At 41.8% G+C, this 27,742-nt stretch overlaps 1 protein-coding gene across 3 annotated transcripts in view; it reads right to left on the bottom strand.

The window, feature by feature from the left end:
• Gria3 (glutamate ionotropic receptor AMPA type subunit 3) overlaps positions 1-26,886 on the bottom strand; it is a 272,274-nt gene extending 245,388 nt beyond the window's left edge. For 2 of the 3 annotated variants that reach the window (XR_007588155.1, XM_050118848.1), the window contains exons 1-2: positions 26,622-26,886; positions 25,295-25,453 (exon numbers count right to left, since the gene is read on the bottom strand). Coding sequence is in view for 2 of the 3 variants with exons in the window: in XM_050118848.1 (XP_049974805.1) it covers positions 25,295-25,453; positions 26,622-26,712 (250 nt within the window). In the remaining variant the exon portion in view is untranslated. The remainder of the gene's footprint in view (positions 1-25,294; positions 25,454-26,621) is intronic. The other variant, XM_050118849.1, reaches the window with a different exon arrangement.
• Between the last annotated feature and the right edge of the window lie 856 nt (positions 26,887-27,742).

Here is a 27,742-nt window from a genome sequence, read left to right as displayed (position 1 = left end):
ACATCAACTGCTAACATAGACAAGAGAGGCTATAAAACATTGAACTGTATTAGCCGGCTTTAGTCAACTCAGGAATCCCAGGCATATCTCATTCACTCTCAGCCACTGAATGGTTGATGTGGAAATGACATTAGATAGTATCTTGGTTTCAAACCTTTGTGTTTACTGATGAAGATGACCCAGGCCTAGAAAGAAGCTACTTGTTTCTTCACAGAAAGGAAGGAGCAGGTTGAAAACTAGAGGAGAATTAGCAAACTATGTCAGCAGAAGCTAAGGAAAAAAGTGCCTCAAAAAAGAATAGAGGGGGAGAAATCGAGAGACTGTGAGAATGGATTCAAGAGAAGAATATTAAAATATTGCATGCTTCCTTTAGTGTGGAATCCAGGTTTAAACACACACACACATATGATATAAAAGCAAAAGTGGGACTGTTTAGGAAAAAAGGGAAACTAGTTGTGTGGAAGAGGGTGGTGAGAAACAGTAACAAAGAGGTAAAAGCAGGTAAAATACAGTATTATGTAATTGAAATTTCATAATGAAATCGATTACGGTGTATGATAAGTTTTAAATTAATAAAAATGAAAAAAAAATGGATAAACCAGTATTTAACTACCCCTGAAGAGACTGAGGAGGATAAAGAATTTAAAAATAACCTTGGATTCGTAAGACTATGATTAGTGCTGGACATAAAAAAGAACATTGGTAAATTAGTGGGGAAAACAGATTTTAACAGTGAGAAACAGAATGTGAGGCAGGAAGTGGAGGCGAGTCACATAAATCCCAGAAGAGAGAGGCTGAAGAAACAAAAGGAAGGAAGATGAAAGAAACAAAGGGGGAGAAGAAAAGAAAAGGAGGATGAGAAAAAAACAGCAAGATAAAATAATAATTTTTAATTTATTTTTGGTTTATGGACACTGATGCTTTATCACATTCATGTCTATGTGAGGGTGTCAGATCCATTGGGATTGGAGTTACAGACAGTTGTGAGCTGCCATATGGGACCTGGGAATTGAACCCTGGTCCTCTGTAAGAGCAGCCAGTGCTCTTAACCTCTAAGCCATCTCTCCAGTAGAAATAATAGTTTTTCAGGATTCCCTGCCCTGTGGGAAGTCCAAGGACCACCCACCTCCATCCAGGTCTAGTAAGGTGAGCATCCATGAAACTGCCTAGTCTCCCAGGAAACCAATAGGTACAGTAGGATCAAAAACCCATTGCCATTGTTCTTGAGGTCTCAGTAGTCCTCATTGTCCACTATGTTCAGCTAGACCGGTTTTAACCCAGGCTTTTTCAGACCCAGACCCGCTGGCCTTGCTGGCCTTGGTGAGTTCCCGATAGAACATCCCCATTGTCTCATTGTATGGGTGCACCCCTCGTGGTCCTGAGTTCCTTGCTTGTGCTCTCTCTCCTTAAAAAAGAATACCTGTTCAACTGTTAAAGGACTCAAGAGCACAGCAAAGCTAAGTGGCTTAAAAAACAAAATTTTTGCTCACAAATAAAAGAGGAAAATAGCCAGCTAACTAACAAATATTCAAGTTGATAAGTCATGTTTCAATAACAACTTTATTTTATGAGAAAGTTTCTGGGTTGGGAGATTAATAAATACACAGTAACAATAAAAAAAAGAAATAATAGTTTTTTAAAATAAACTGTTTGGTCATCTTTTTCAATGCTAGGGATGGAACCCAGAAAATGTACATACTAGACAAGTACTCTACTACTAATTATACCTTTAACCCTGTGTGTTTAAGACAAAGTCTCACTACCTATCTCGGGCTAGACTTGAACTCATGATTCTCCTTCCTAAGCCTTCCAAGTTCTGGGATGATAGGTATGTGCTACTATGACCAGTAGTAGAAAATGTTTGGTAAAGGAAGTGCAAGAGCTCTAGGCCCCAAATTTAGTGATTTTTTTTAAATCATTGAATTAATTTCTTTTTTAGGTCCAGAGTAATCATTTAATCATTGGAGTTGATTAGTCTGGCAAATCAAAATCTATTTCAAAGAAAGGGAAAAATACAGCCAGGTGCAGTCCCACACCAACATTCAGGTTAACAAGTAGTGTAAAAAAATAACAACTGATGAAAAAAGGCCATGAATATGAAGGAGAATTGGGAGAGGTAGACAGGAGGGTTTGAAGAACCAACAGGGAAGGGCAAAATGTATTCAAATGCAACCTCAAAAATAGAATAAAATAAAGGCGAGGTCAGAAACCAGAACTCAAGACTATTCAGCAATATTAAGAGAATCCAATCCCCCAAGCTCCCTGTCATTGTCATTGACACATATACGAAGATGGCACCTTTCCCCAAACTTTGAGTTCATATCGAAACCTTAACATTTCATTTGTTGACTGTAGTTTTACCATACCGAGGTTGAAATACAAGTTGGGAATCATTTTTCAAGAAAACTGCTATGCATGTTTACTGTTGGTTAGAGATAATTAATTAGGGGAACCACATCGTAACTGGACCAAGCTGAGGCAGGCTTGAAAACATCAGATCCCCTTAAATGGTGAACATGGAAGTTCTCTCTTTGTGGTTGCAGTTCTTCATAAAGTTCTAGGAAAGCATTTTAGATGCTTGGTACCTGATATTCTGACTAGTTCTTGACTCAGTTTGAGTTTCTCTAAGGATGATAATGGTAGTTAAATGTATTACAGGTAGCACAGATCTGAGCATCAACAGCATTTGAACCCCTGAGTACTGCACAGCCACAGTCAAGGACAAACACCTTAAAAGCCATCAAAGTACAATAACACTGTAGATTAAGCGCCAAAAATGTACTTAAGTATACTGTAATTATATCTTAGCAAACATTGCTTTTTAGCCTCATCACTTGTGTGTAACGGATGATGTTATCTAAGACTATAGAGTGTGTAAGTAGTTGAGTCATGGGGGTGTAAAGGTAGGATAGTTACTTGTATAATGTGACTGCATTGTAAACCCAGAGTTGACTCCAAACACATCCTACTAGTTTACCACATTAGTGTTTCCATCCTTCCTTGCCATCTTGCTTAATGACGTTCATTTCCTTCTTCACAAAGTATTTTATGTCCTCAGGTTCTCTTCTCTGTGAAATATGCGCTTATGTGGGTATTTCTCTCTTGTTTGCTTCAGGGCAGAACAAAAGTCTAGGCCCTCGATTAAAGGGATTAAAGACATCCTGGAATCAGGAAACACTAGAAGGGGAAGGACAGTTCTGAATCAGAGCTCTTGGGGAGGGAAAACCTATTCAGGGCCGAAGGTCACAGGGCTCCACCCAACACCTGCAACTGGCTTCCAGGTGAGCAGGACGTCTGCTGCTCTGCAGCCCGCTTTAGTGCCACTATCTTAGATCAGCTTTGTTTAGGCAAATGGGAGCTCAGCAGGTTAGGAAGGCATGACCTTTAAGGCTCTTTTTATTTCAGAGTTTCAAAGAGCCTATGATTTAATGACTCAGAGGGGAGAACAATTATCGAATGCTATGTCTGAACTGGGACTGGCTCCAGTGATCTGAGTTGGTCAGTAAGACTGCAAAGCAGATCAAATGTTTGTTTCTTTCAGTTAAATAATTTTTTGTGCTTACTTGCTTAAAGAGGGAAAAACATCGGAATTTATTAACATGGAGTGGGAGAGGCTAAAATCATTCAAGATTTGATGTTGGAAAGACCTTCATAGGGCCTTTTGAGTTTACAAAAGACCTGCATGAGTTTTAGGGGCCATTCTATGTTGGAGACAAAGTGGGTAATGGAAGCCAGGAAACATAGCTTTAGAATTATCATCTCCTGCAATCTAGTAACATCCCTTTTTCAAATTCTTACATTTCTTTAATCCCTAGGGAGGCCAGAAAAATCTACTGACAAAGTAAGGTGAAGGGAGGGGAAAGACTGCCGTTCTGCTATATGCCTTCCCACTTTAGGGATTTTTCTTTCCTTTATTTCTATTTTCTATCTGCCTATCTGTTTATCTATCATATTTGCAGTATCAAGCATCACATCTAGGGATCTAGAGCCTTGTGAATGTTAGGCAAATTGGGCTAAACTCCCAGTTCTAGGGGAGGAAAACATTGTCTTTGGCTGTGTAGTCAGAGGCCAGTCTAAACTACTAGTTGAGATCCTGTCTCAAAACAAAATCAAGGAGCAAACAAACAACTCCTTCAAACAAATAAATCCCTAGGCATAGAGTGCTCCTCTTTGTTTGGAAGAACCATCTTCTATTGCTTGCTTTATAGTTTATCTGGTTTCTTAGCAGCAGGAGTAAGGCTGGGTTTCTAAGGTATTTCCTTTGTGTGGTTGCTCTGCCCCCCAGAAACAATGAGTTTGTATTTCAGTGGCCTGACCCACTGAGATTCAGCAGGGAGCCCTGAACTAATGGTTTATTTCCCACGTGGGTTTGGTAGGCCTAGCCTCCTTTGGACTTCTTTTGTCAGCCCAAAGCACAGACAGACTCAGTGTACAGGGCCAAGAGGATGGGCCTAGTGATTGGCATCCGACTTCCTACCTTCAAACCCAAGCTTTTCTTCCACCTGCCCTGACACCTCAGCTTGATTTGCCTGAGTCACTTTAGACTTGATGGCAGTGATACTTGAGAGTAGCGTATATGTTTAGCATGGTGCAAGCCCCACTGATGTAGAAGCCTTTTTATACAGGTTTGAGCAAATAAAGCATCTTGTTGATGACAAAGAAAACACTAACTTCAAAAGATGCAGAGATTTGTGGCCCTTCCTACAGTACAGAATGGTGGTTGAAAGTTAAGGTCCTGGAGCTGAGCTGTGTGTTCTCTGCTTCTATGACTTACTAGTTGGGTGACATTGGGCAAAAGATCGAACTATGCACCTGCTTCTTTATTTGTGAGGCAAACAAAAGTTATATATGGTTGTTTTGATGAAGTTAAATGAATTTAAATCACTTACAGGGTTGTGCGCTATATAGCAAGCACAGTTTGCTATTGCTATTCTTGATAATGCTTCCTAAGAGTGTCTATAAAGAAGTCATGGGGGGGAAATAAATGGACAGTATGGTCTTCTGTGATTGGTTGAGGTTGGCATTTTTTGGGTGCCTAGACTTTTTCTAAGCTGAGACAAGGCGATTTTCCTTTTTTAGGTGTGATAGCACCATTGTGTTCCCTTCTCTATATTGACGTTGAAAAATTTGTCTCCCATAGATGATGATCTTGCACACACATCCATTTTCCCTAAAGAGAGGTGCAGTACTGTTGCTGCAGCAGAAATGAATACTGTGCTGAGTGCAGAGAAAGTGAAGGGCCCTTGTAAATAAAGTAGCAAATTAGCAATGATTTTGCCGGCAGTTTTAAAACAAATGGATTGAAAGAGATTTCAATAACTACATGCCTAACTTAGAGCTGCACTTGAAGCATTTAGTAAACGTGTCATTTCAGTATTGAAAACAGCATCTAATCAAAGCATGTTTATAATTAGACATCACATATAATATCTCAAAATTATGTTCAGGTGAGATGCCGTTCCCTGAAACACTGAAATGGAATGTTTGTTAGGCCTTTGTTATTATTAAAAAGAACAGGCTGGGGGTGCCACGAGAGACTCGGAGAAATGAAAGTGCTTAATTTTAATTAGAGAGAGAGAGAGAGAGAGAGAGAGAGAGAGAGAGAGAGAGAGAGAGAGAGGAAAAACACATAGCATGCATAACCTGTATGGAGAACCTTGTGCTTGTAAAACCTGCCTCAAAAGGTATGACACTATATTAATTTAAATCCGACAGACATTGGCACTGCGTGCTTTTATTTTTCATTAACATTTTGATTTAGAACAACAGATTGCTGCAGTGAGGGGACAAGAGCGGCAGCCAGTGAGCCATCTGCCGAGCATCTCGCTGACGACTCCACTAGTGAAAGGAACCAGTGACTATGGAATGTATGCTAGAAGGACACACACCATTAGCTAAGTGACAGGATGAAAGATGGGAAACTTTGTCGGGTCAGAGGAGACAGAGATGGAGAAGGCAAAGCAGAGCTCATTCTGATTGGAATCTGAAAAGAGCTAAGCACTTGCAGCAGGCCAACGGGTTGGCAAGCTAACGAGGGCTTGCAGATAGGATATTCCTTTTTTTTTCCCTACGAAATTACAGGTGGAACAAGGAAAAGGAAAGGGACAGGCTAAACAAACAATAATTTGCTATGCATCATACAAGGGACATGTTTTCCAGATCACTGAAGATTCACCCCTTTAGACACACTACTTGAGAGAAAAATCTTTCGGAAACCAACCTCTCCTGGCTTTTTAAACATGGTAGCACAGTGGTGAAGTGGGAGGAGCCGTCTGCCCTGGAGCAAGCAATGAGAGGGTTGATTGTGTGTGCAGAATTTGAATGCTATAGCTATACTTGTTATTATTACAATGGGCAGGCACTTCTAAACAATACCGGTGGAAGAAATGTTGCTCCCATCTGGGATGGGCCTCTTCCATCTCTTGTTCCCCATGGTGGATCAGTGCAGCAGAATGAACACAATTCAATCTTCTATTGACGTTTCTGAGTGTTTATTGAGAATTTCAATTCCAGTATCAATTTTGTGGCCTTTGAAGCTATTTAACCATTTTGATCTACGTGTCCCTTTATGAAATAGACCCAGTCTGCTTGCCCTTTGTAGCTGGGAGTCTGTATATTCTCCCTTTACTGACAGCTACCATATTTTAGTAGTTCAGCATTTAGAAGGACCCCATTTCAAATACACTGACTTCAGTAACGTAGGAAGTTGTTAACATTGTGTGTGTGTGTTTGTGTGTGTGTGTGTGTGTGTGTGTGTGTGAGAGAGAGAGAGAGAGAGAGAGAGAGANTGTGTGTGTGTGAGAGAGAGAGAGAGAGAGAGAGAGAGAGAGAGAGAGAGAGAGAGAGAGAAAGAGAGAGAGAGAGAGGACTGTGAAAATAGATGGAAGGTTAGAAGTGCAGTAATCTGTTTCTTCTGCATAATAAGGCCTAAGGGTGTGAAACTCATTGTAGACAGTTTTTCTTCAAAAAATGGTTCAAATAAAAATAGCACTTTCACTACCAAAAGATGACTGCTTCAATTATTTGGAAAACTAGTTTCGATGGAACTCCTCATTCCCTCATAAAGCTAGTTAAGTGGACAGAGCATGGTGAATGGAAAGAGCAGAGGATTAGACTTAGGTTTGCATCCCAATCTGACACTTACTCAGAACAGTGCTTCAGCTTCCCTAACCTGTTCCTCTAATAATAAAAATGTAGACACTGCTGATATTTTCCTTGCTAACATTTTTGTGTAATAGATTTATTTTACTAGGTTTCAGTCCTGGATTCTTACGATTTGGACCTTGAATTTTCCCCAGGGTTCTATGAATTGCAACCCTAGTCACCTGTCTAAGGGACTGGTGAAAGAAGCATGCCTTTGAAGTGGATTTTGGAACCTTGGTCTCTTTTTGCTTCTCTTTTTGCTTTTTGGCTGCCATGACGTGAACAGTCTTCCTCTACTCCAAATTCCAGAGATGATGTCCTAAGCTAAGTTGTCATAAGAACAAAGGAAAGGGATCAAGCAACCATGATTTGAAACACCCTAAATCACCATTCAAAATAACCCTTTTCTTGTTAGAAGTTGATTATCTTAGGCATTTCATTACAGTGATGCAAAGGTGTCTCATTAACAAGTGTTCTCTGTATAGAATGCCAACAATCATTGTAGGCCGTGCACTTTCTCATCTTTGCTCCCTATGACCGTGACACACAGTTTCAGAGACCATCTATCTCTACTTCTGCACTTCTTTGCCTTATCTACAATACAATGCCCACACTTAAAGCTCAGGGAACATTGTACAAGAGGGGGCTGAAAGACTACACACCAGAGGAACAGGGAGTTTACTGTGAAATTGAGTCTCCCAGAAATGTCAGAAGCTACAACCACGAAGTTTCACCATCATCACATCTACCGAAACACGAGGCGAACCAAGACAACATAGACCTGGTATATTAATTGTTAAGGTATATTTAACTTCACTCCTAGATCCCAGTTAATTAATGGGATCTTGCCACGAAAAGGTGGTGGCTTTTTACTCAGAGAACCCAGAGAGGAGGTTCTATCACTGGGAGGATGTCTTGGAAGTGGACTTTGGAATTTGTTCTCTTTTTCCATTTTTATTTGTTTTTTTTTTTTTTTGGTTTTTGGTTGTCATGAGGTAAACAGTATCTTCCTCTGCTTCATACTCCAGAGATTATGTACTAAGCTAAGTTGTCATAAGAATGAAGGGAAAAACCAAGCAACCATGGCCTAAAGATGACCAATGGAGTTTCCATGTCAAAGCTGATCCTCCATATCTCTTGTCATTCCCCCTTTCAAATCTTGAGTATGTGTACACGCATGCACACACACACACACACACACACACACACACACACACCCTATAAGACAATAACTAATGTTCCTTTATCAACTTGTCTTGTAATATTGTTAACTTTAACCTTGGCTTACCTCATCTTCATCGTATCATCTAGCCTCCACAAAGCATTTTCTCCTGTCTTAAAAATTAGGGGGACTCACCCCGAAAATATTTGTCTTTGCCTTTTCAAGCTAAGCTTCTTTCTTTGTTCTCTCCCCATGGTAGCCATACAGTAAGAATCCAACAAGCCAGAAGATAGCGGTGGCCTCATATACCTTGTTTCCCCCATTTCAGTTTTACTTTTCACCTTCAACAGGAAGGGGGAAATATTGCATAGCACCATGAACACATGAGCTGTCTCAAGGAGTCGTTTTGGGGAACCTTCCTCTGTATCAGCCGCCCTGTAGGATTCCCATGGACTCAACTGGTTCCATGGCAGGTGAAAGTAACATTATCTAGTAGTATGTTTGAAGGTTTATCCGAATGCCAGCCTCATCAAAAACAGTTCTCTTGATTGTCTGTCCAGTTTCCAAAATAGTGCTGATAAATATATACACATCATTAGAGGAGACAAAGCACACAAAGCCTGAGAAGCCAAGTAATTAGTCTCTGCTCCAACGTTATTGGTATTGCCAGACATGGTAGCAAACCCTTTTAATCTCAGCACTTGAGAGTCAGAGGCAAACAGATCTTTGTGGGTTCAAGGCCAGTGTGGTCTGTCTACATAAGGAGGTCCAAGCCAGCCAGGGCTACAGTGTGAGACCCTGTTTGAAACAAGAACAACATAGACTTATTGCCTCAGTGTTTATTAATTTATTGATTTAAAATTTAGGTAGCTATTTACTTGGTAGATACTGACAAAATTGCACACAGATGACAGAATAAACTGTGTATCATGTATTATGCTGAGCATCTGGTATGAATTTCCTCATTTAATCCTGATGTTTTCACTAGAAGAGGAACAACACTATGACTGTTATTCCACCAACGGGGAAACTGAGGCAAACGGTACTTAGACAACTTGTGAAATCTCTCAGCCGAAAGTGACAGAACCCCTCTTCCCCAGCTCTTTCCAAGGCAGCTAACTCTACATTTCATTAGAGCCTGGAGTATCTGAGCTCCTGGAAAGCTCTGTAGTCCTTAGTAAGGAATCCTCAGAGCTCCAGAGGAAGCCTGGGTTGCCATTTGAAATAGATATTATTGAAACTAGGAAGGACTCCCGGGGTCACTTACTCTAATGACCTTATTTTCCAAATGGGAAAAGGTGGTGCTTCAGGAAGCAGTCATCACAGAGCTAGTTCGTAGTGCAGAAGTGGGTGGGGTGCCAGCATTTCTTTCTTTTCCCTTTTTCTTTTCCCTGCTGCCCCATTAACATGTGTGTGAAAATTTTACTTAGGGCAAATGGGAGATTTTAGCATCTCAGTTTGAGACAACCAAAGGAAATACCACATCTTTCCCTACCCCCTTATTCATGGGAAACTACAGCCGCGGTTCTGGAAGCATGCATGTTTTCAGGTCTCACTTCACGAGGCTGTCGGTCGGAGGATCTGCTTGTCCTCACTGATTCTGAGCTCAGAGATAAACCTCTCCCCAAACAGCCTCACTTTCCATAATAACCTATCATTGCCTTAGCAGTCACAAATGTATTGAACCCTCTCTGACAGTGTTCAGATTTGCTGGGCTAAGGACTTTCCTATATTTACTTCCCACGGTGGAATGTGAGTCTGACTTTGATTTGCCTGGAATTTGTTCCTTTTAAGGGTCCATGAAGGATCCCCTATCATAAGGTAACATCACTAGTAGAAAAAGGCATTGCCCCACTTGGTGATTCCAAAGCTTTATCACCCTCTCCAGATTCAGGAGACCTGATTTCAGCTGCCTCGTAACTGGTAAACAACAGGTGCAAGAGACTCCCCGTGATTCATGCAGCCCGATAGAGCTCTCTCCCTGCTTTTTCCAAAGCTCCTAAGCCAGAGCAGACAGGTAGTCCATCTCTGCAGGAGCTGTCAGAATGACCAAGGAAAGGACAGCTGCCTCGGGAACTAGGGTCCTTTTCAACTAGAAGGCAGACAGGAGTGTTTCAATATCAGAGAAGAGGATGGACCTTGATGGAGACTCCCTGGGCTCTAGTGGCAGCTAGTGAAAGAACTTTAGAGCTAAGAATAGTGAGACCTCATTTGAATTTATCATATTAACACATTGCATGCTCCATATTTTAATGGGCTGCCTTGTTAGATGGCATTTATAGTCACCTTTGTAGCCTGCCATTGAGAAATTCTTGCCTTGTTTTTGTTTCTTGTCTAATAACTTTCTGTACCATTGAACTTGAAAAGGTTGGCAGACACAAGTGTTTATTTGCTCTCGCCTCAGCTGGAACAACTAATGGAAAGATCAAAGTGTCCAACACATATTTACTCAGCCCCTAGAGCCATAAAATCCGAGAGGTGTAGTGAGAGCCGAGGCGCTATTGGTGATGCAGTCCTTCCCTGGTGTGGACTTCATGCCTATTGGTCGGATTCTGTTGAGACAGTTGTATTGATGAGGTAAAATGGGAATCACTTCTCTCTCCTTTTCCGCAGCAAAGTCTTATTGTATATCCTAGACTTGAGTTTTATGATCCTTCTGCCTCTGTCTTCTTGAGTGCTAGGGTTCTAGACATGTGCTGCTCCACTTTCTTTTGCTGCTATGTCCGGTGGAAGAATAGTGATAACTGCAGAAAGGATAAGTCACTATTTGTTACATGTTTGCTATAATTTCAAACCTGAGCTGGAATATTGGTGCTACAGCAAATTGGTGCATAATTGTAAATGTCTGTGAACTGAGAATGAACATCCCTGAAAGCGCACAATTTGGTAGTAGTGTTGTATGTATAATTCTATGTAGGATAGTTGTTTTATGTATCACAAATATGTAATAAAATAACTGTGATATAGTAAGTATATATAGTAATTGATCTTTTTTTTTAAATTTAGGAGATCTAGAAAAATCTTCCCAATATAATTAAGATATGAACCCCCAAAATATAGTAACAGTCAATGTTTCTTACCTTCCCTCCCTTCTTCCTCCTTCTCCTTATTTCCCCTTCTTTCCCCTTCCTTCCCCTTCCTTTTCAGCTGAGCTTTGCCCTCGAGAGGCATATGCTTTATCACTGAGCTACATCTGCAGCCTTGATTTTCACTCTATGCAGTTAATTTTAGTCTTCTATAGTTTCTAAGTATTTTGAGAACTCTAATCATGAATTAATTTGGCATTTAATTTCTATAATCACTAAAAGGTTGATTACATTTGGAAATTGGTTTGGGGTACTATAGCCTACAAATGTGACGTAATTCAAGGAAAAGAGATGCCAAAAAATAAAAGCAAAAATAACAGGCTGTGTGGTAATGGTTTAGTATAGCTTTCCAGTGGGAAGATTGCAAAGGATGATGGGAGAGACCACACTGAGAAGTCCATATTCTCATCTTGCTTCTGCCACCAGGGAGTTGCGTCATCTCTGGCAAATGCCTTTTTTTTTTTTTTTTGTCCTCCCTTTCCTCATCTACGAAATGAGGTAGTTGGACTAGAAGTACTTGATATAGCTCCAAAATTCTGTGATGTGTAAATGGACTCTACACCTTTGTTTTGCTCACTCTTGACTATAAATCAAAGGGTAGTAATGCCGAGAAGTTAACACCGGGGGCACTAAATGAAAGATGTCTTTAACTATGGCCCCTGAAAGGCGAACTCTGCTGCATTTCTAATTGACTTGCTGGGGATTTCTTTTTTTCTTTCGAGCACCTATTTAAAACTGACAGGGTTGTCATTTTGGTACAGAGTGTGACTGTGCAGCAGTGCAAGCTCAGAGCAGACGAGCTGGGTTAAGAAGACATCTTAGAGAAGTGCCAAGAGTGAGGAGCCAGACTGCAATCCCACTTCTGCTATTAGCCGTGGGGTCTTGGGATAGTCACTTAGCCATTGGATCCCTCAGTTCCTTTTCCTGAGCGAGAGAAACAGCAGCAGCTCATGTAATAATGAGAAGAGGAGACAAACCGGCTGGATATCTCAGGACGCGAAAGAAAACAACCACCCTGCTTTTGGTCATGACCCAGGTTTCAGCCTGCTGGAGACAGCCTGCTGATGACAGGAGGACAGGGGACAGCATTTTCTTAGCTGCATGCATTATCTGGTGATCCTCAGATCCCTAGTGAATCTGTGCCTATGGAATTAGATAGTTAACCTTTTGCTCTGGAGAGAAGGGGACTGAAATGTGGAAAAAGTCACGCTAGCAAAATTTCTCTGTTAACCTTTTTCATATTCGCTCCTTTTGCTATTTCTAGTCTAACTCCGGCAAGTACCATCAAAAAGAGAAAAAGCCATCCACTCAAAAGGAAATGCTCTAGACATCCATCTTGCATATGTTACCTGAAACTAAAGAATTTACAGAAACTTTGCCCAACGAAGCTCAATTGGTACTACATTTTTTCCCCCTAGATTGTGTGAAGATTCTTGGGTTCACTTTTCTACCCTGCTACTTTGAAAACATTAAAACAAAACAGATTTTATATTGCAAGAAAGTTTGTTCTTTTCGCCAGTCCAGCAAGTGCCAGTGTTATGCCAGTTTCCATGTTACTGGATCCAAAGCAGCTTGATCCTGTATCCAAAACACCCTGGGCAGTAATCAGATCATACCCAGTTCTGAGACAGTAAATAGGGAAGGATTTTGTCCTACAGAATTCCTCTCAATTGTTGTATGGTTGGTTAAGGTTTCGTAGTGAATATAACCTGATTTTCTTTTTCTTTTCTCTCTCTCTCTCTCTCTCTCTCTCTCTCTCTCTCTCTCTCTCTCTCTTTTTTGAGACAGGGTTTCTCTGTAGCATACTAAACTCTTGTGTACTCGAGGAGTGCGCCAGACTCAGAAATATGACCAAAGTGAGTCTCTGTTTTGCTTTCACCATCATTGGGGCAAGGCATTAAAAGGGTGACCAAGGAGGAGGAAACTGTGGTTGTTAAGTAAAATAAAACGATAAAAAAAAAAAGAGTTGCCAAGGGCTTAATGGTAGCAAGGGGTGGAAAGAACTGAGAGATGTTTGAGAAACAACTGTGTGCAAAGCAGTGCCTACCAGGAAAGAGAATGTGTGGATTGTTTTTCTCCTCAGTTCCTTAGGCTTTTGATATAGGATGCAGGAAGAAAGCTCACCCACTAATGCAACGCCCATAGGAATGAAATGGCCAGAGGAACTCTAAGCGATTTCTTGCTGCTTTTCCTGATGCTCCTCAGTGGGCAGTCCCATTTCTAGAAAAGTTCTAGACCCTGCCTTCAAAGCCAATCTGCTGGGGACTTGGCCAGAGTTTCTTTCGAATCATTCTCTTAGGACAAATAGATGCACCTGGACCTTTGGGAAATTGGAGTGTTAGCATGTATACTGTTGACTAATAAATTTCTCCCTCTTTCTCTCACACACAGACACACACACACAGACATACACACACACACACTGCCTCATAAAGATGCCACAATTTGTGATTAAAAGCATATTAAATTACAAAAATATATAGTTTCTTTGGGAAGTGAGACCATAGGTGTTCCTTTGCAATTTTGTCTTAGGTTGTGCAGAGATATGCAACTCAGAGTTTCTTGACGATCAACTGTCTGGGTAGCTATTGCTGCCAAGAGTTAAACTGGATGTGCAAACTTGAACTCATGTGTGAGAGATGTTTGAGGTTAGTTTGGTGGTCTGGAAATAAGAGGGGGTGTCTCGATGGGTTTCTTGGCAGAAAAAAAGTCATCTTTGGTTTGAGGAAGAACTTAGAAAGGTGCAGAGAAGAGCTGTTCAGGAAGGAAATCTGGTTTCTGAAGGGACAAGTGATTTCAGTTTTCAAGTGAAAGTAGGTTTCTGTATTTAGGACAAAAAGCTCAAAATAATCTTGAATTAATGATGATATCAATAATAATGACCCATGAGTGCTGGACAGTGAGATAGTGTTTTATATGAGTTTTTGATTTTATTTCAAACTCCCAGGAAACCTATAAGGGTTGTTGCTATATTGTCGTCACTCATGTTGTATGTCTGTATGTGTATATGTGTGTATGTGTGCATGTGTGTGAGAGAATAATTAGCTAAACAATATACATGCTACTACTCCAACATCCCAAAGGCATAATGATGTTAAGTAACTTGCTCAGTGTCTCATAATTAATAAGTAACAGAGGTTGAGTGAGCAAAGGTTAGTGATAAATAACTAGAAGCACTAGCCACTATTTTAATGATCTGATAACTTGATCATGGAACCTAACAGTGTGGGCGAGGTCAATAGACATGAATGGAACTTTCTAGGTACAGGAAATGCTGAGAGATTCCATTCGGATGTTATTTCCTCAGTTAGAAGTGAAGACGGCTGATAAGACCTAGTGATAGACTATCTATGATAAACGGTCTCAGATATCATCATATCATCCATAAGGACCTCTCTAATAATTACAGAAACTAGTGTCAGAGATACTGAGACAGGCCCATAGTGATTGAGACAGTTAATGTAAGACTAGACCTGGATATCTGTCTTAACTCCTGGTTCTGTTCTCACTCTCATAAACCTCCGTTCCTCTTTCATTGTTTTTCAACGAAACAGAAACATGGGAGCCAAAGTGCTCACTTTTCTATACGTTACTTTACACCTTCAAAGTAAATTGTATAGTGGTATATGTGAGAGGTTGGTCTTCATTCACACCCTAGGCAGGCCTCTATAGAAAAACACATCATTCTGGAGTAGTTATCTAATCAAGAACAGCTTCTATAGGCACTCAGTCATTTATCTCCAACTAACAATGAATTGTTCATTCAATCTCCCATCAGTGAATTAATAGTGGCCAGTGTTTGTTGATTGGGTACACGTGTGTCAAAGGTTATCATTTTTTCAACCTAAAAGAAAGAAACTATTGACAGGAGTTGGTGGCTAGCTGAATCTTGCCACTAGCTGTTGTTTTGTCGCCTCCAGAGAATCGGCACACATACTACTGTTGGCGCACCTAAAATGACAGGGAACCGAACTTGACTGAGTCCAAGAACAGGGTGCCAAATTGTTTTCTTATTTACTATTTTAATGAGAAACAACATTTGTCTGTGCCCTGCTCTTATTTTTGGCAATGGGGCTATAATGAGAAGACTTATTGCTCTCCTTCTTACTATCGCAAGCTATACTAGCCTACAAGCAAGCAGTGCCTAGTGATGGGGCATGATCAAGGTAGCTCATGTTGATCTGCAGCTCCAAAGAAGTAAGAATACACGCCCATTTTGGACAATAAGCCTCTCTCTTGAAATACACTAGAGGATCTTACCCTAAGCACTTTCTACAAAGCAAGCCCCATCAGAAGACCTCTTCTAATCTGCCAGATATAGATTAGTGACCCCAGGCCAGCATTCCACCCTTGCTATAAACCCCACCATTTCCTGATGAAAGGTTAGAGTTGAGGTGGCATTACTTACAGTANAAAAAACCTTGCTTAACTGTCGGTATTCTCAGAAACATTTGACTTTGAATAATGTGTTTTCCTGCTTTAAATATTTCTTTAGATTTATTTTATTATAATATTACTTACATGTATGTGCACAAGACACAGATAATTCAATTATGCTGGTATACTTTAATGTTTTGTTAAGAAAAGAAAAACAAATGATTTTTGTTGCCATCTGAGTACAGCTTTTCTCTTTCTGCTCTTCTCACTTGTTATAATGGGCAGTTAACAGTTTTCCACAAACCAGTAAATTAGCTGCTAAATGGGGTATACCATATACTGTGGAATAGATGTCAGAAACATGCACCTTCCACACCCAGTCATCTTAGGGGCTACTGAAGGCATCTTGTTTCTTTCAGGGTAACCTAAAAATGGGATCGGGATATATTCAAATGGGGCACAGAACATAGAGGTCATCAAAAGCTTCGCTATCCCTTATTAAACATACCTGTCTAATTCGTCAATTACGTGATGTGTCTGGCCCTTATAATCATTTAAGGTTTCAACTCCATTTGAAATTGAGTAAGGCTCTAGAGGCAGGAAATTTCCTCGGTGCTACCATGTAGCCAGCTGTGTAACCTTGAGCTAGCTGCTTATGAATTTTGAAACACTTCTGATTTCCAGTTTGTGTAAGGTTGGAGGGCGAATGCCTCACTTCTCAAACTGTAATGATTCCCTCAGATGGAACTTGTAAACTTCCTTGGACAATGCGTTCCACCTGGTACAACATCAATGATTGCTAGTTATTATCTCAGCTCTAGTTTTAAATATGTTGAAAACAAACATGGGGAGGAGGGCGACAGTGAATGCTACAGAAAATGATTATAACACATCCATTTTAATAAATGGACTGGCATTTGCCATGACATCTAGTTTCTAGCATGGTGAAGGAACTGGCTAACAAGCAAAGATGGCAAGATGCACTATAAAAAGAAAATCATTTCCTTGTTTCTTCTTGCTATCTCAGAGTTGTCACTTTATTTGCTCCCGGGACGATAGGCTAGTCTCTTAGCCTTTCAAAGACCTATCCCAAATTTTCAGCTTGAGAGCCAAACTTGCTAACGATGACATGACCCAAGAGTACTTCAACTGCACAGAGAAGCAACATGTATGAAGGAGAATAGGCACAATACTTGTTGCTTAGTGGATGTTTAATAGATTTCAGTCTGAATCTGCATAACTCTGTTTTTCCTATCAGGAATTATCAGCGATATGATTCTCAAATTGAGTGAATGTTAGCAGTATTATCCACAAAGCTTGTTAAATAGCTTTACCATATATTTCCTGATTCACACATTGAAGGCATGAACTGGGAATTCGTCTTTAATAAGCATCCCTGGTGATGCTGATGCAAATGACCCAATTCAAGACACACTGTTTTAAAGTATTGGACAAGCAGCTTTGGACACTGCAGTGAGTTGAAAGGGTAATTGAGGCTCTCTTACCAGGTTCTGGCTGACTGCAAATGTCAGAGGCCTTTCTGTCTTAAATTTACATTTCACCTACACAGAAAGCACCATATTAACACCTTTACCAATATACTTACCGTTCTGTGGGCTGGGTCCTGATCTTCTACCCATTTCATCCGTTTCCTGAACCATTTAGGGCAACAACAAAAATGGGCCTTTCTGGCAGTGAGTAATTGGCAACCGATCAATCAACAATGTGCAATTGAAGTGTGAGTGTGTGTGTGTTTATCATAGCAGTGTTCAAAAACTTGAAAAGTTCCTGGCTACCTTCTCTTACAAACAGATTTCACCTCTGAATGCTTTCCACAGTAACTACAGAAAATCCTAGCATCACAATTAGCCATGGAAACGAACAATGGTGCACAGAGCAGGCAGCAGGTTCACTACATCAGAAGGGGGCGACTACGTGTGTCAAAAGCCACTACAACAGTCAAATAGAGATAAGAGTCTAGTGATCAAAGAACCAAAGCTTACTATGGAGAACAACCATGGAAAAAGCGATAGTGGCCACTTCACTGACCGATCGTCCATCAAGGATCTCCTACTACCTCCTAAATGTCCACCAGCCATCTTTGCTCAACTTCCTTTGGCAAATAGGTATCTTATTTTGGGTCACTTACCTGACCTGGATATTTTCTTCTGAGGACTCTGCAAGGTAATAGGTGGTAATCTGAATAAATAACTCTGCTTTAACTGTTAGTAGGTAATAAGTATTTAGCTCATGCCCTTCCAAATAGCGCACGGACATTGCAGGGCAGGTTTCTAACGCAATAACACAGATAAGTGACATTGTAAAATTTATGACTAAAGGCAGACTAGGAGAGTGACAATATTTTGAGGTGGGATTGTATTAGTTTTAGTCTTCAAATGTCATTGAATACTCTTTTAATGTCTTCCTTGGATCATCCCTCAGCTAAGATATTTTGGAAAGCAGCATTAAACTTCTCCCCTCACTTTGAGTATCTTGAAAATTGAGTCAATTTTTCATTCTTTTCTGGCAAAAGAAAGAATTGCGCGGCACTTCTCGTTTAAAACCCTTTTAAAGAGTATTTGGGCCTCCTAAAAGCTGATGTTACATGCCTCCTTCTAGCATGTCTTGACCCAGAGAAGTAAAGTGGAAATAGATTTGGAACCACAAACCAACCTTATATCTCTTACATATGTAGTTTCTAAATGTGGCACTTTAAGGTGTGGCAAGGAACTAAGAAACTGTCATTGTGACACCTGTACTGCGTTCTCTCCACCTGCCCTGTAGCTCCTCCCCCCTCCACATTCCTACTAGAACCAATTTGAAGTGTATGTTCTTAAAAGGCCACCTTCCTGTCTGAAATGGACACAAGATTATTGGAAATATGATTGAGACATCTGTGAGCCAGATAAAACCAAATGTATCTTTTACAGAATTTCATTTAGTTAGTGAAAGGGTACAAATCTTGATGATAAAATTATGTCTGAAAGAGCCTTTTCTTTGGTGAATACGGTCTCCCAGGTTCGGACTCTTTTCGTTCAAAGTGTGATTTCAGGACCATCAGCATTAGGATCACCTGGGAATTTGCTAGAAACTTTTAAATCAGATTCTTTAATATGCTCTTCAGACACACGAAAGGTTGCTAAATGCTGCTTTGCACTGAATTGTGCCAATATGGTGAGAGATCATCACCGAAGTGCTTTGTATCTTACCCATGCTCCTTTGACTTGTGCAAAGGAGAACAAATAGTATTTGTATTGAGGATAACTGTTTTAAAAGCAAGTGGCAGTTGGGAGCCACCAAGCAGGAGGAGGTTGTTTGTGTTTCTCTCTAGTGTGTAGTGTGAGTCCAGAAGAGAATATGGTAATTACTTCCATTGGATAAAAGGAAACCCCATGTACTTGTGCTGCTTCCCAAAACTGTCCCAAAGACTTTGAAGTTTTGCACAGAGAAAACGACTCTATGGTTTTGATGTACCCATACTCACCCTATTATGGGTAGCTATCTTTTTCCTGAAAAAAAAAAAAACTCTCGTAACTAAAACCACCTAACTTTGATATAGGTAAGCAGACAATCTGAGCATCGTGTCCTAAGATCCTCCCATTTGAGTATCTTCTCTTGAAATTGAGATATAATGATTCTTATAGTTCCAGGTTTTAAAATTAAATTATTTTAATCTTTTATTACACCACTTTTGGCTATATTGCTGTATTCAGGAAAAAGCTGGTATCCCCAAAGTAGTATATAGTTTTTCAGGAGAATAAACTAAGAACAAGAACATTGAGAAGAAGAAGAGGAAGAGGAAGAGGAAGAGGAAGAAGAAGAAGAAGAAGAAGAAGAAGAAGAAGAAGAAGAAGAAGAAGAAAGATTTAGACTTTTGATGTATAAATAATCCTGATGTTAAGTGATGTGGAGGGGCCAGTAATACATAGGTGATTAGAGACCAGCTAATAGGCTGGTCAACATCCAGCAAAGAAAAGAAAACAATAAATGGAGTAAAAAAATATGAAAGACAAACTCTGCTCACATTATCTTTTTGCTAAGCATTGACTCTTTCTGGAGACAGTGTCCCTAAACCTGTGCTGATTGTGCAATTTAGTCTGAGATTATCTGAAACTCTGTGGCTGGGGCCTGGGTGTTACCTGAGCAGCTTTCAGGAAAGAGAGTTGCTTTTATGCATGTCCAACCCCCTCGTTCTGTTGATGCACACCCTTTGCCCTGTTGGTTGTTTTAATGATGCTCTCTCCTGGACATTTCATCTAATTAGACCCAAAGTGTCAAATACAAAGGAATGGAGTCAAAACATCATTTAAAATTGGTCTTCTTAATCTTCATAGGAGGTAGAAAGTTTTACAAAAGCTCTTTTAAAATATATCTGTGGTCCTCATCTAAAAAATTCAAAGGAAAATCATTTACATAAGAACATTTAGTTCTCTGCTCCTAAGTAATGAATTCTCATTCCTAAATGTCTAGTCATCTCTGAAAATCTTTGTCATCTTTTAATCCTGAAACCAGCTGTATAAATGTGACAAATTTCCTGTCCGGAAAGGCATACAAACAATGACACCTCAGCACCTTCATTTCTTTTCAATCTGTCAAAATAGAACCAGCCAATCATTTCTGAGTACCCATAATAATGAAATTTAAAGCTATCTCCGGGGCCAAAAACATTAAAGCAGCTCTCGTTCCTCTCAACTAAATTGTAGAGACCAGGGAGGGAAGTGGACAATTAAGAAAACAACCTCTACTGAGGTGGAAAAATCAGAGGATATGGAATATTAATTTCATTTAAGAAGAAAATAAGTTTAAATTGTAGAAAGAAAAATCCCATTTTGTTAGTAAGCACAGGTAGAATGACAGAGTAATTCTCTTTTGACTTTTCCCCCAAACCCTCCTTTTCCCCCTGCCTCCACTTATTAGATCAATAGGGAGCTTTCTTCTATGAGAGGTAACACACTTTGCAGGAAGCTCACCTTTACAGCCTGCTGATTGCCATCTATTTTTATGGTCCCAATGAACAGCCTCACCTTCCTCCCTCCTCCACTCCAAAATGTAGATTAAGAAAAAAAAATGATAATAAACCTAGGGAGAAGGTGACTTAAGTCTTTGACTGGCACCACTGAGGTGATCCCTTTGTGCTTTCAGTGGCCAAAAGGACCAGGACCGAGAAGAGAGCTAAGCCAGTGTGCTTCCTGAGCCAGCAAAGAGAGCAAGGGAGGCAGGGCAGCAAGGGAGGCAGGGCAGCAAAGGTACAAAGATCCTTCGGCGATGGGGGAGGTGGAGCCAGGGAAGATAATGCTCAGGACGTGAAACTCTATTGGAAGACAAGAACCTTGCTGTCAGGGTCTTCAGCTGAGTTTCTGAGCTGATATGAAGAAAACAAATGCTCAAACAAAGCCCAAACAAAACGCATCCAATTGCAGAACTTGCGATCAAGCGAGGCATTTTCTTTCCAAAAGGACCTAAATGGTTAAGCGGCTCCTTCCTGGCAATTAGAGTAATTAGATAATTAGATTGTGACTCTGTGGGTAAGAGATAGAAGCCTGTCTCGGCTAAGTACACTTGGTAGCAAAACACATTCAGTTATAAAAGGAGCAAGTTTTCAGTTTGCAGGTATCTTTCAAGTCGCATGTAAAAATTAACAGAAGGAAATTGTGCTGTTAGTAGCTTAGGTTTAGCCGACAAAAGAGATTTTTTTTTGCCTGGGGGAGTGAGGGGGGGCTCCATCAGAGCTTGCACTCCGAAGTCGCACTCCCGGTCCCACCGTCAACGCTGAGCTTCCGTCAACAGACTGTTATTTAAGCCAAGGCGTTTAGAGCACAGTTCCGTGGTGAATAACCTTTAAGGTTACGTTAGCCTTTTCCCTGCTCCTCGCAAACAGTACGGAATCCGCGAGCGCATTTGTTGGCTGTAAAGGTGTACAACAGCAATTTTTGCAATGACAGTGCGGAGAGGGAATATGAGATCTGTGTGCTAATGAGCTGACACTGCAGAGACTGGGGCGGTGTAGTGTGCAGTGCACTACAAGTGCACAGCAGCAAGACCCAGGAGGGGACTTCAAGGCAATCAGCGGGATTTCCTGAGGAACCAGGACAGCAAAGTCACACCACGGGACCCAGCAGTCTCCTGATAGTTCCATACCCTTCTCAGCCTGAGAATGATCAAATTGGTTTGTTTTTCTCCCCTAAAAGCTAGATCTGTAACTTGCAAAAAAAAAAAAAAAAAGGTGTATGTGTTGTTTTTCATATGCACTAATAATGTGTGTGCCTATGCATGGCTATGTCATACATGCTGAAACCGGTTTAGCCTCACCACCATTCTCTCGGCATTTGCCCGGCTAAACTGCAAAGGAAGGCAGTGAACTCTATTAATTCCTATGAAATGGGAGCGTGTGCTCTAAATCAGATGAGGCTGTCTGCGAAACTTCAATTCTCTTCTGAGCTAAGATCCCAACTGAACCACCTTTCAAAGCCAGGGAGGCTTTTATTGGCCTCTTAAGGCACAGAATGAAGTTAGAGTCTGTCTTAAGCAAACCTCTTGAGGCTTGTGCAAAAAGGCTTGCTTGCTAGTAGAGTCTTTAAATAACTGGTGCCTTAGATTCATTGTAAGAATGACTTCTGAATACATTGTATGGAGCAAGGTGACAATGCAGAGGCAGAGCAGAGGGCAGGGGCATGTGCTGAAGGCACTGCTGTTTGTTTACCGGCATATTTCTGTTTACCTGCATTCCTGTGCCCTAGAAAGTACATGCTTGCTTTGGGATTGAGGTTGCAAAAAAGATCATGAGATGAGAGTAACTCTAGCCCCAAAGAAAGCTGAAACCAGTAATTCTGCAGGACAATACGTAAGAGTCTTTAGTTTTTGCTAGTCCAGTTCCACACTGAACTAGATAGGAGGGGTAGATGACCAGATTTGGCCTCATCTGAGGTTTTCCCTAGATTTTCTCAGCTAGGAAGATCAGGGGATACTGGAGTTACTTGTTTCCTCTGTGTAGTGAGGTAATCTAATCACTTAGAGGAACGGGATCTGCAATCATTTGCTAGGTTCAAGTGCTGTTAGGATTGTATGCATGTATCTGAGATATTTGATTTGTGCTCCAACAAGAAAAAGAACAATCAAGGCTATGGGGGAGACAACAGGCATTTCTACGTTTCCTCTGCCCCCTTGAACGTCTATTTCCAGAAGCTATAGTTGGGCTAGATAGATATGTGTCTCACACTAAGCCACCAAGCAGCAGCTTCCAGGAGACAGCTTTGACATCTGACTGCCATTCAACAATTGTGATTCCAGGTGGGACTGTTTCGGGGACCACAGAAAATGGGAGCTTTGCTCCTCTGTGTTCTGAGCTAGCTCGAAAGTTAGAGAGTGCAACAGGCAGCTAGGTGCATATCACTGACTTCTAGATAGTTCTCCCACATGTGCTGTGTGGTTGTGCGTGTGCACATGTGTATTTGCATAGCAGAGGAGGCAGTTCCCTTAGTGCCTACTAAGTCTTACCCCTCCTCTCACACTTTCAAGTGTGTAACCATAGCCTGGCCTTGTAAGTAAAAGTGCTGTAGATTTAAGTTCAGATTTAGATCAACTGCTTTTCCTTCCCCATCATTGTTTCTTCATTGCTCTGAGAGGTAAGGAATTAAGACAATTAAACACCAATATGGATGAGTTATTGCCTGTTCCTAAACCTGAGAGTTTCTCATGGCAAAGATCATTTCCTGACTTGTTCAGGTAGGGTTGTAATAGCCATAGACTTGTAAGTGTCAGACCAGTCTGAGCATAAGAACAGGACTCAAAGTGTTGGGAATCAATCATTCCTGAGAAGCCAACTGGATCTCTTAGTCCAGTGTTCCTCAGTGGAAAGAGAATGAAGGGAGATGAAATCCATATTATTTGTTGTTAGCACAGCCCGCTAGGTTCATGTATTTGCTTTTGAATCTGTTCTAATTGATATTTAGGAACATCTGAGATTCAGCCACTTGAAGCAATCACAGTGCAGTAGGAATAAGAAGCAGATATGCTTTGTAAATGCTGGAGAGAGGACGTTAAGACACAAGGTATAGCCAGACATCTTGTAGCTTTTACACTTAACCAAAATAAATAAATTTCTTTTTTTTGTCCGTATTGGAAAGCCAGAGTGTCAGATAGTATCTCAGAACATGCCCATAAAAGGGTCTGCACTGTCAGCTATTTTTTTCTTAAGGCAGGTAGCTGTTTTGAAAAGTACGTCTTCACTCCCTCTTCCTTTCGGCCCTAGTCTTTCAATCCAAAGAAAATGTGCTCTTGCCAACTTGTTTAGTAATTGCTAGGGATTACATATCTTTTGAGATGAAAGGATTTGAGGAAAGTCATATGCAAAGCTAAACTTGACCAGACACAAATAACATTTATCAAAATGGAATGAAACTTCAGATTTCAAAGTACACCATCCAGGGAAATAAAACATACTCCGTTAATTGGCATCATTTGGCAGAAACTTTTAGTGAAATAAAGTAAGCTTAGATGAAGAACTCAGCATTTCTCATAAAACATTCAAGTTAAAAAAAACAAACAAGACAAAACTAAACAAAAACCTGTGTCCAACAAGCTAGTAGTCATTCGAGTTCCTGTGATTTTACATTAAAGTCACCTTTTGCACAGAGATAATCATTTTTGGTACCACGATAGATTTCAGAAATGGTTTTGGGGCTGAGGAAATCCTCCGTTTTAGTATTCAGTGTAGCTGCTTCAAGCCTCTCCCCACAACCAACCTCTTGCTCTAAATTAAGAACTGTGTTGTCCTTAACAATTGTGTGTGTCTGTGTGTGTGTGTGTGAACGAACACGCACAGGAGCGTGCACGCGTGTGTCCACACTCTCATGCGCTGGCACAGACAGGATTGGCTTTCCAGAAATTCACCTGAGATCTGTCTCTCCTCTTCCTTTCAGGCTGACAGCATTCATCACTTGCAATCAGTTTGTGGTCTTATCAGCTCCTATTGGAGCTCTCTGGGTAGGACAGAAAGAGGCCAGGGAATCCAGCCCCATCTTTGCCTCAAGGTCACTTGTTCGCAGGGTTCTCATATTTTGTTCCTATGTGTCAGGCAATCATCAAACCCAGCTCAGTCCTCCCACCAGACCCAGCTTTAACACTTAAGTATTGTACGCCCTGCATTGACTCAATCAAGGAGCTGCTGTTGCTTCTTTTTTAAATCCCATCTGAAATTTCCCTGAACAACCATGCTATTTTCTTTCTTTCTTTCTTTTCCCCCAACAGAAAAGGGTGCGGGGGAGGGAACACCAGTTTAGCAGGGAGGAAAGTGAAAGTTTTGCATCAAACATAATTCATCAGAGTTTTGCCCACTGCTTTTAGCCCCGCAGCAAAATCCTTCAAGGTTGATTTATGCAACGTGAACCCAGGATTGACTCCTGCCTCAGACTGCTTGTTGAGGCAATTGCCCCCTAAGTGCACAGACACGTAGACCCCTAGGCATCGCAAACAAAATGCAAATGAGGTCCTCTAAGGTCCCAAAGGGAGGCCATGCAGATCTACTTACAAGCATTAGTCACAGAAAAACTATTGGAGGAATCCAAGTGGTCTACGTGGTAATTCAAATGGAAAGGTTTCTCAGTGGTGTTCTGGTTGGTGTTGTATAACTGCACGGCAAAGCGGAATGCACTGTGCTCCTGCACCGTGTTTCTCATGAAAAGTCCACCTAGAAGCAAAGGCAATCAAGATTTGGCTTGTGTCCCCCCACTTCAGGATGAGTTACAAAGTAGCAAACAGGAGATGCCAGGCCCCTCAGTGTGACTGGGAAGCTTAGGATTGATTTTCAACCTGTGTCTTTTCAAGACTTATCAACTCGGATCTCCACTGTGAAAAATCTGAGTTTTTCTACACCCAGGAAGCGAGGGAGAAGGGAAAAAGGAGGTGTGTGGGGGGGGGAGCTGCTGGAGGTGAGATGAAGGAACTAAAAGTGGGACTTGGTTCTTTCTTAAGCTAGAGTCTGCCTCCAAACCCTGACTCCAGCCCCACCCCCACCCTGATCCCCACAGCTGGTTCGTTTTTCTTTCCTGGGGTACAGGGTTAGGGTGGGAAGAAAAGCAGTTTCATTCCCATTGCTGTCCCAACCCATTCCCCATGAACCACCTTTCCCCATGACAATACAGGGGATTACTTCAATAAAAGCAACAATTCTAACTTCTCTACTTGTAAAAACAGGCAGAGGCGGGGAGAACTCCCTTCCGGCTACTGGAGCTGGTCTCCAGACAGACACAGCAGCAATTCATGAATCCCTCGTCTGCGTGACTTCCCTGCTTGCCCAACTCCTTGTGTCACCCCCACTTCCTACCCCATCCTCCACCCACCCAGCTACTTCCTTGGTCTGGGGGATTCAAAGTGGGTTCCATCTCCTCTAACACTATCGTGTCTCACTGAAGCCAGAGACACGGGACAGAGCGACCTGGGCCCAGGTTATGCGTCCTGGCACGGCCAGACAGGCAGTATCACCCTGGGACAACTTCCAGCGGCTGCAAGCATGCCGTGGCAAAGTCCAGAACAGCGAGCACAAGAGCCGCGACTCTTAGCCTCCTGCGGCATCCCAACCTCCAGTTTGACTCCCCTGCTCCTTGGTCAGCTCAGAAAACCCGACCACCCACCCTCATTAGCCCCAGGAGACCCCCTCTCTCATCTCGGATGCTCCCCATACTAGTCAGCTCCTTGCGGCTCAGGTCCCCAAGATCTCTGCTCAGTCCCCCATCTCCAGTCACCGTCCCCAAGCATGCAGGACAGCGACCCGCGCTGCGATAGCCCCAGCCCCACTAGGGTAGTGGGTTTCAGATGCAGAAGAGCCTGGCCCCTCTGGCTGGCTCTGGAAAGCTTACCTATGCTGATGGTGTTGGGGAATCCTCCGTGAGAATGACCCAAAAGCCCCAGGACTAAAAAGAAGACCGCCCGGAGCACGCTTTGCCCCATTTTCTTCTGCCTGTCCGTGCTACGCCTAAAGCGAAGCTGCCAAGAGCATGGGCGCAACTCGGGAGTCGTCAAAATAATAACAGAAAAAGAAAAAGAATTCACTGGCTCTTACACCCCCTCCCCTCAACTTGCTCTCGCTCGCTCGCTCACTCTTCCTTTCCACCCCACACTAATCCTCCTCCTCCGCCGCCTCCTCCCCTCTCTCTTCTCTTCTCTTCTCTCTCTCTCTCTCTCTCTCTCTCTCTCTCTCTCTCTCTCTCTCTCTCTCTCCCTCTCTCTGTGTGTGTGTCTCTCTCCTCTCGTCCTCTCTCCCCCTCTCTCTCTCCCAGGATCTCTCACACCCCCTTCCCACCCCCCCACCTCACTTCTGTCTTCACACCAATCTGTAAGGCTGGTTCATTGGCTGCAAGCTGGGTTCCCCAAAGCGATTTCTTTGAGAGAGACAGAAAGAGAGACAGAGGGAGACACACACACAGACACAGAGAGACAGACAGAGAAACAGAGACAGAGAGAGACAACGAGAGAGACAGATACACAGAGAGACAGAGAGACAGAGAGAATGAAAACCGGAGCGAAAACAAAACAATGAAAAACAAAAACAAAAACACAAGGCAAGAGATAAAGAAATAGAAAAGAAATTATAAAGAAAACCCAAGGACTCCCCCGGCCCCGAAGATGGTAGATCTAAAGAGGGGGTAAGAAAAAAAAAAGAGCTAAAAGCCTCAAAGGCTCAGCTCTGGTGAACTGGGTTCTTCCAATTGGGCCGGTAGGGGGATATTGATCAAAGTTGATCTGACGTGGAATTAAAGCCGCACACCGCTTAGCTCCACTGCAAACTGCAGCTCTGGACTGCAAAGGCTAGGCGCTGGCGTTTGTCAACACCGGAGATGGGATCAACAGAAATACACCAGTCCTCACGTGGACCAGACTTTCAAGCCGCAGCCAGTTTCCTCATTTTAAAAGCTGCATTGTCTCTACATTTGTATGCGTGTCTTAAAGATGAGGGGTCTTTGAGGGGCGGTTAGTGCTT

Source organism: Alexandromys fortis, unplaced genomic scaffold (assembly GCF_014885135.2).
Source record: "Alexandromys fortis isolate MF-2015 unplaced genomic scaffold, M_Fortis_MF-2015_v1.1 scaffold_114, whole genome shotgun sequence".
In the NCBI taxonomy this organism is placed as follows: Eukaryota; Metazoa; Chordata; class Mammalia; order Rodentia; family Cricetidae; genus Alexandromys; species Alexandromys fortis.
The sequence above is the reverse complement of the archived record's forward strand: the minus strand, read 5'-3'. Positions and strand labels throughout refer to the sequence as shown.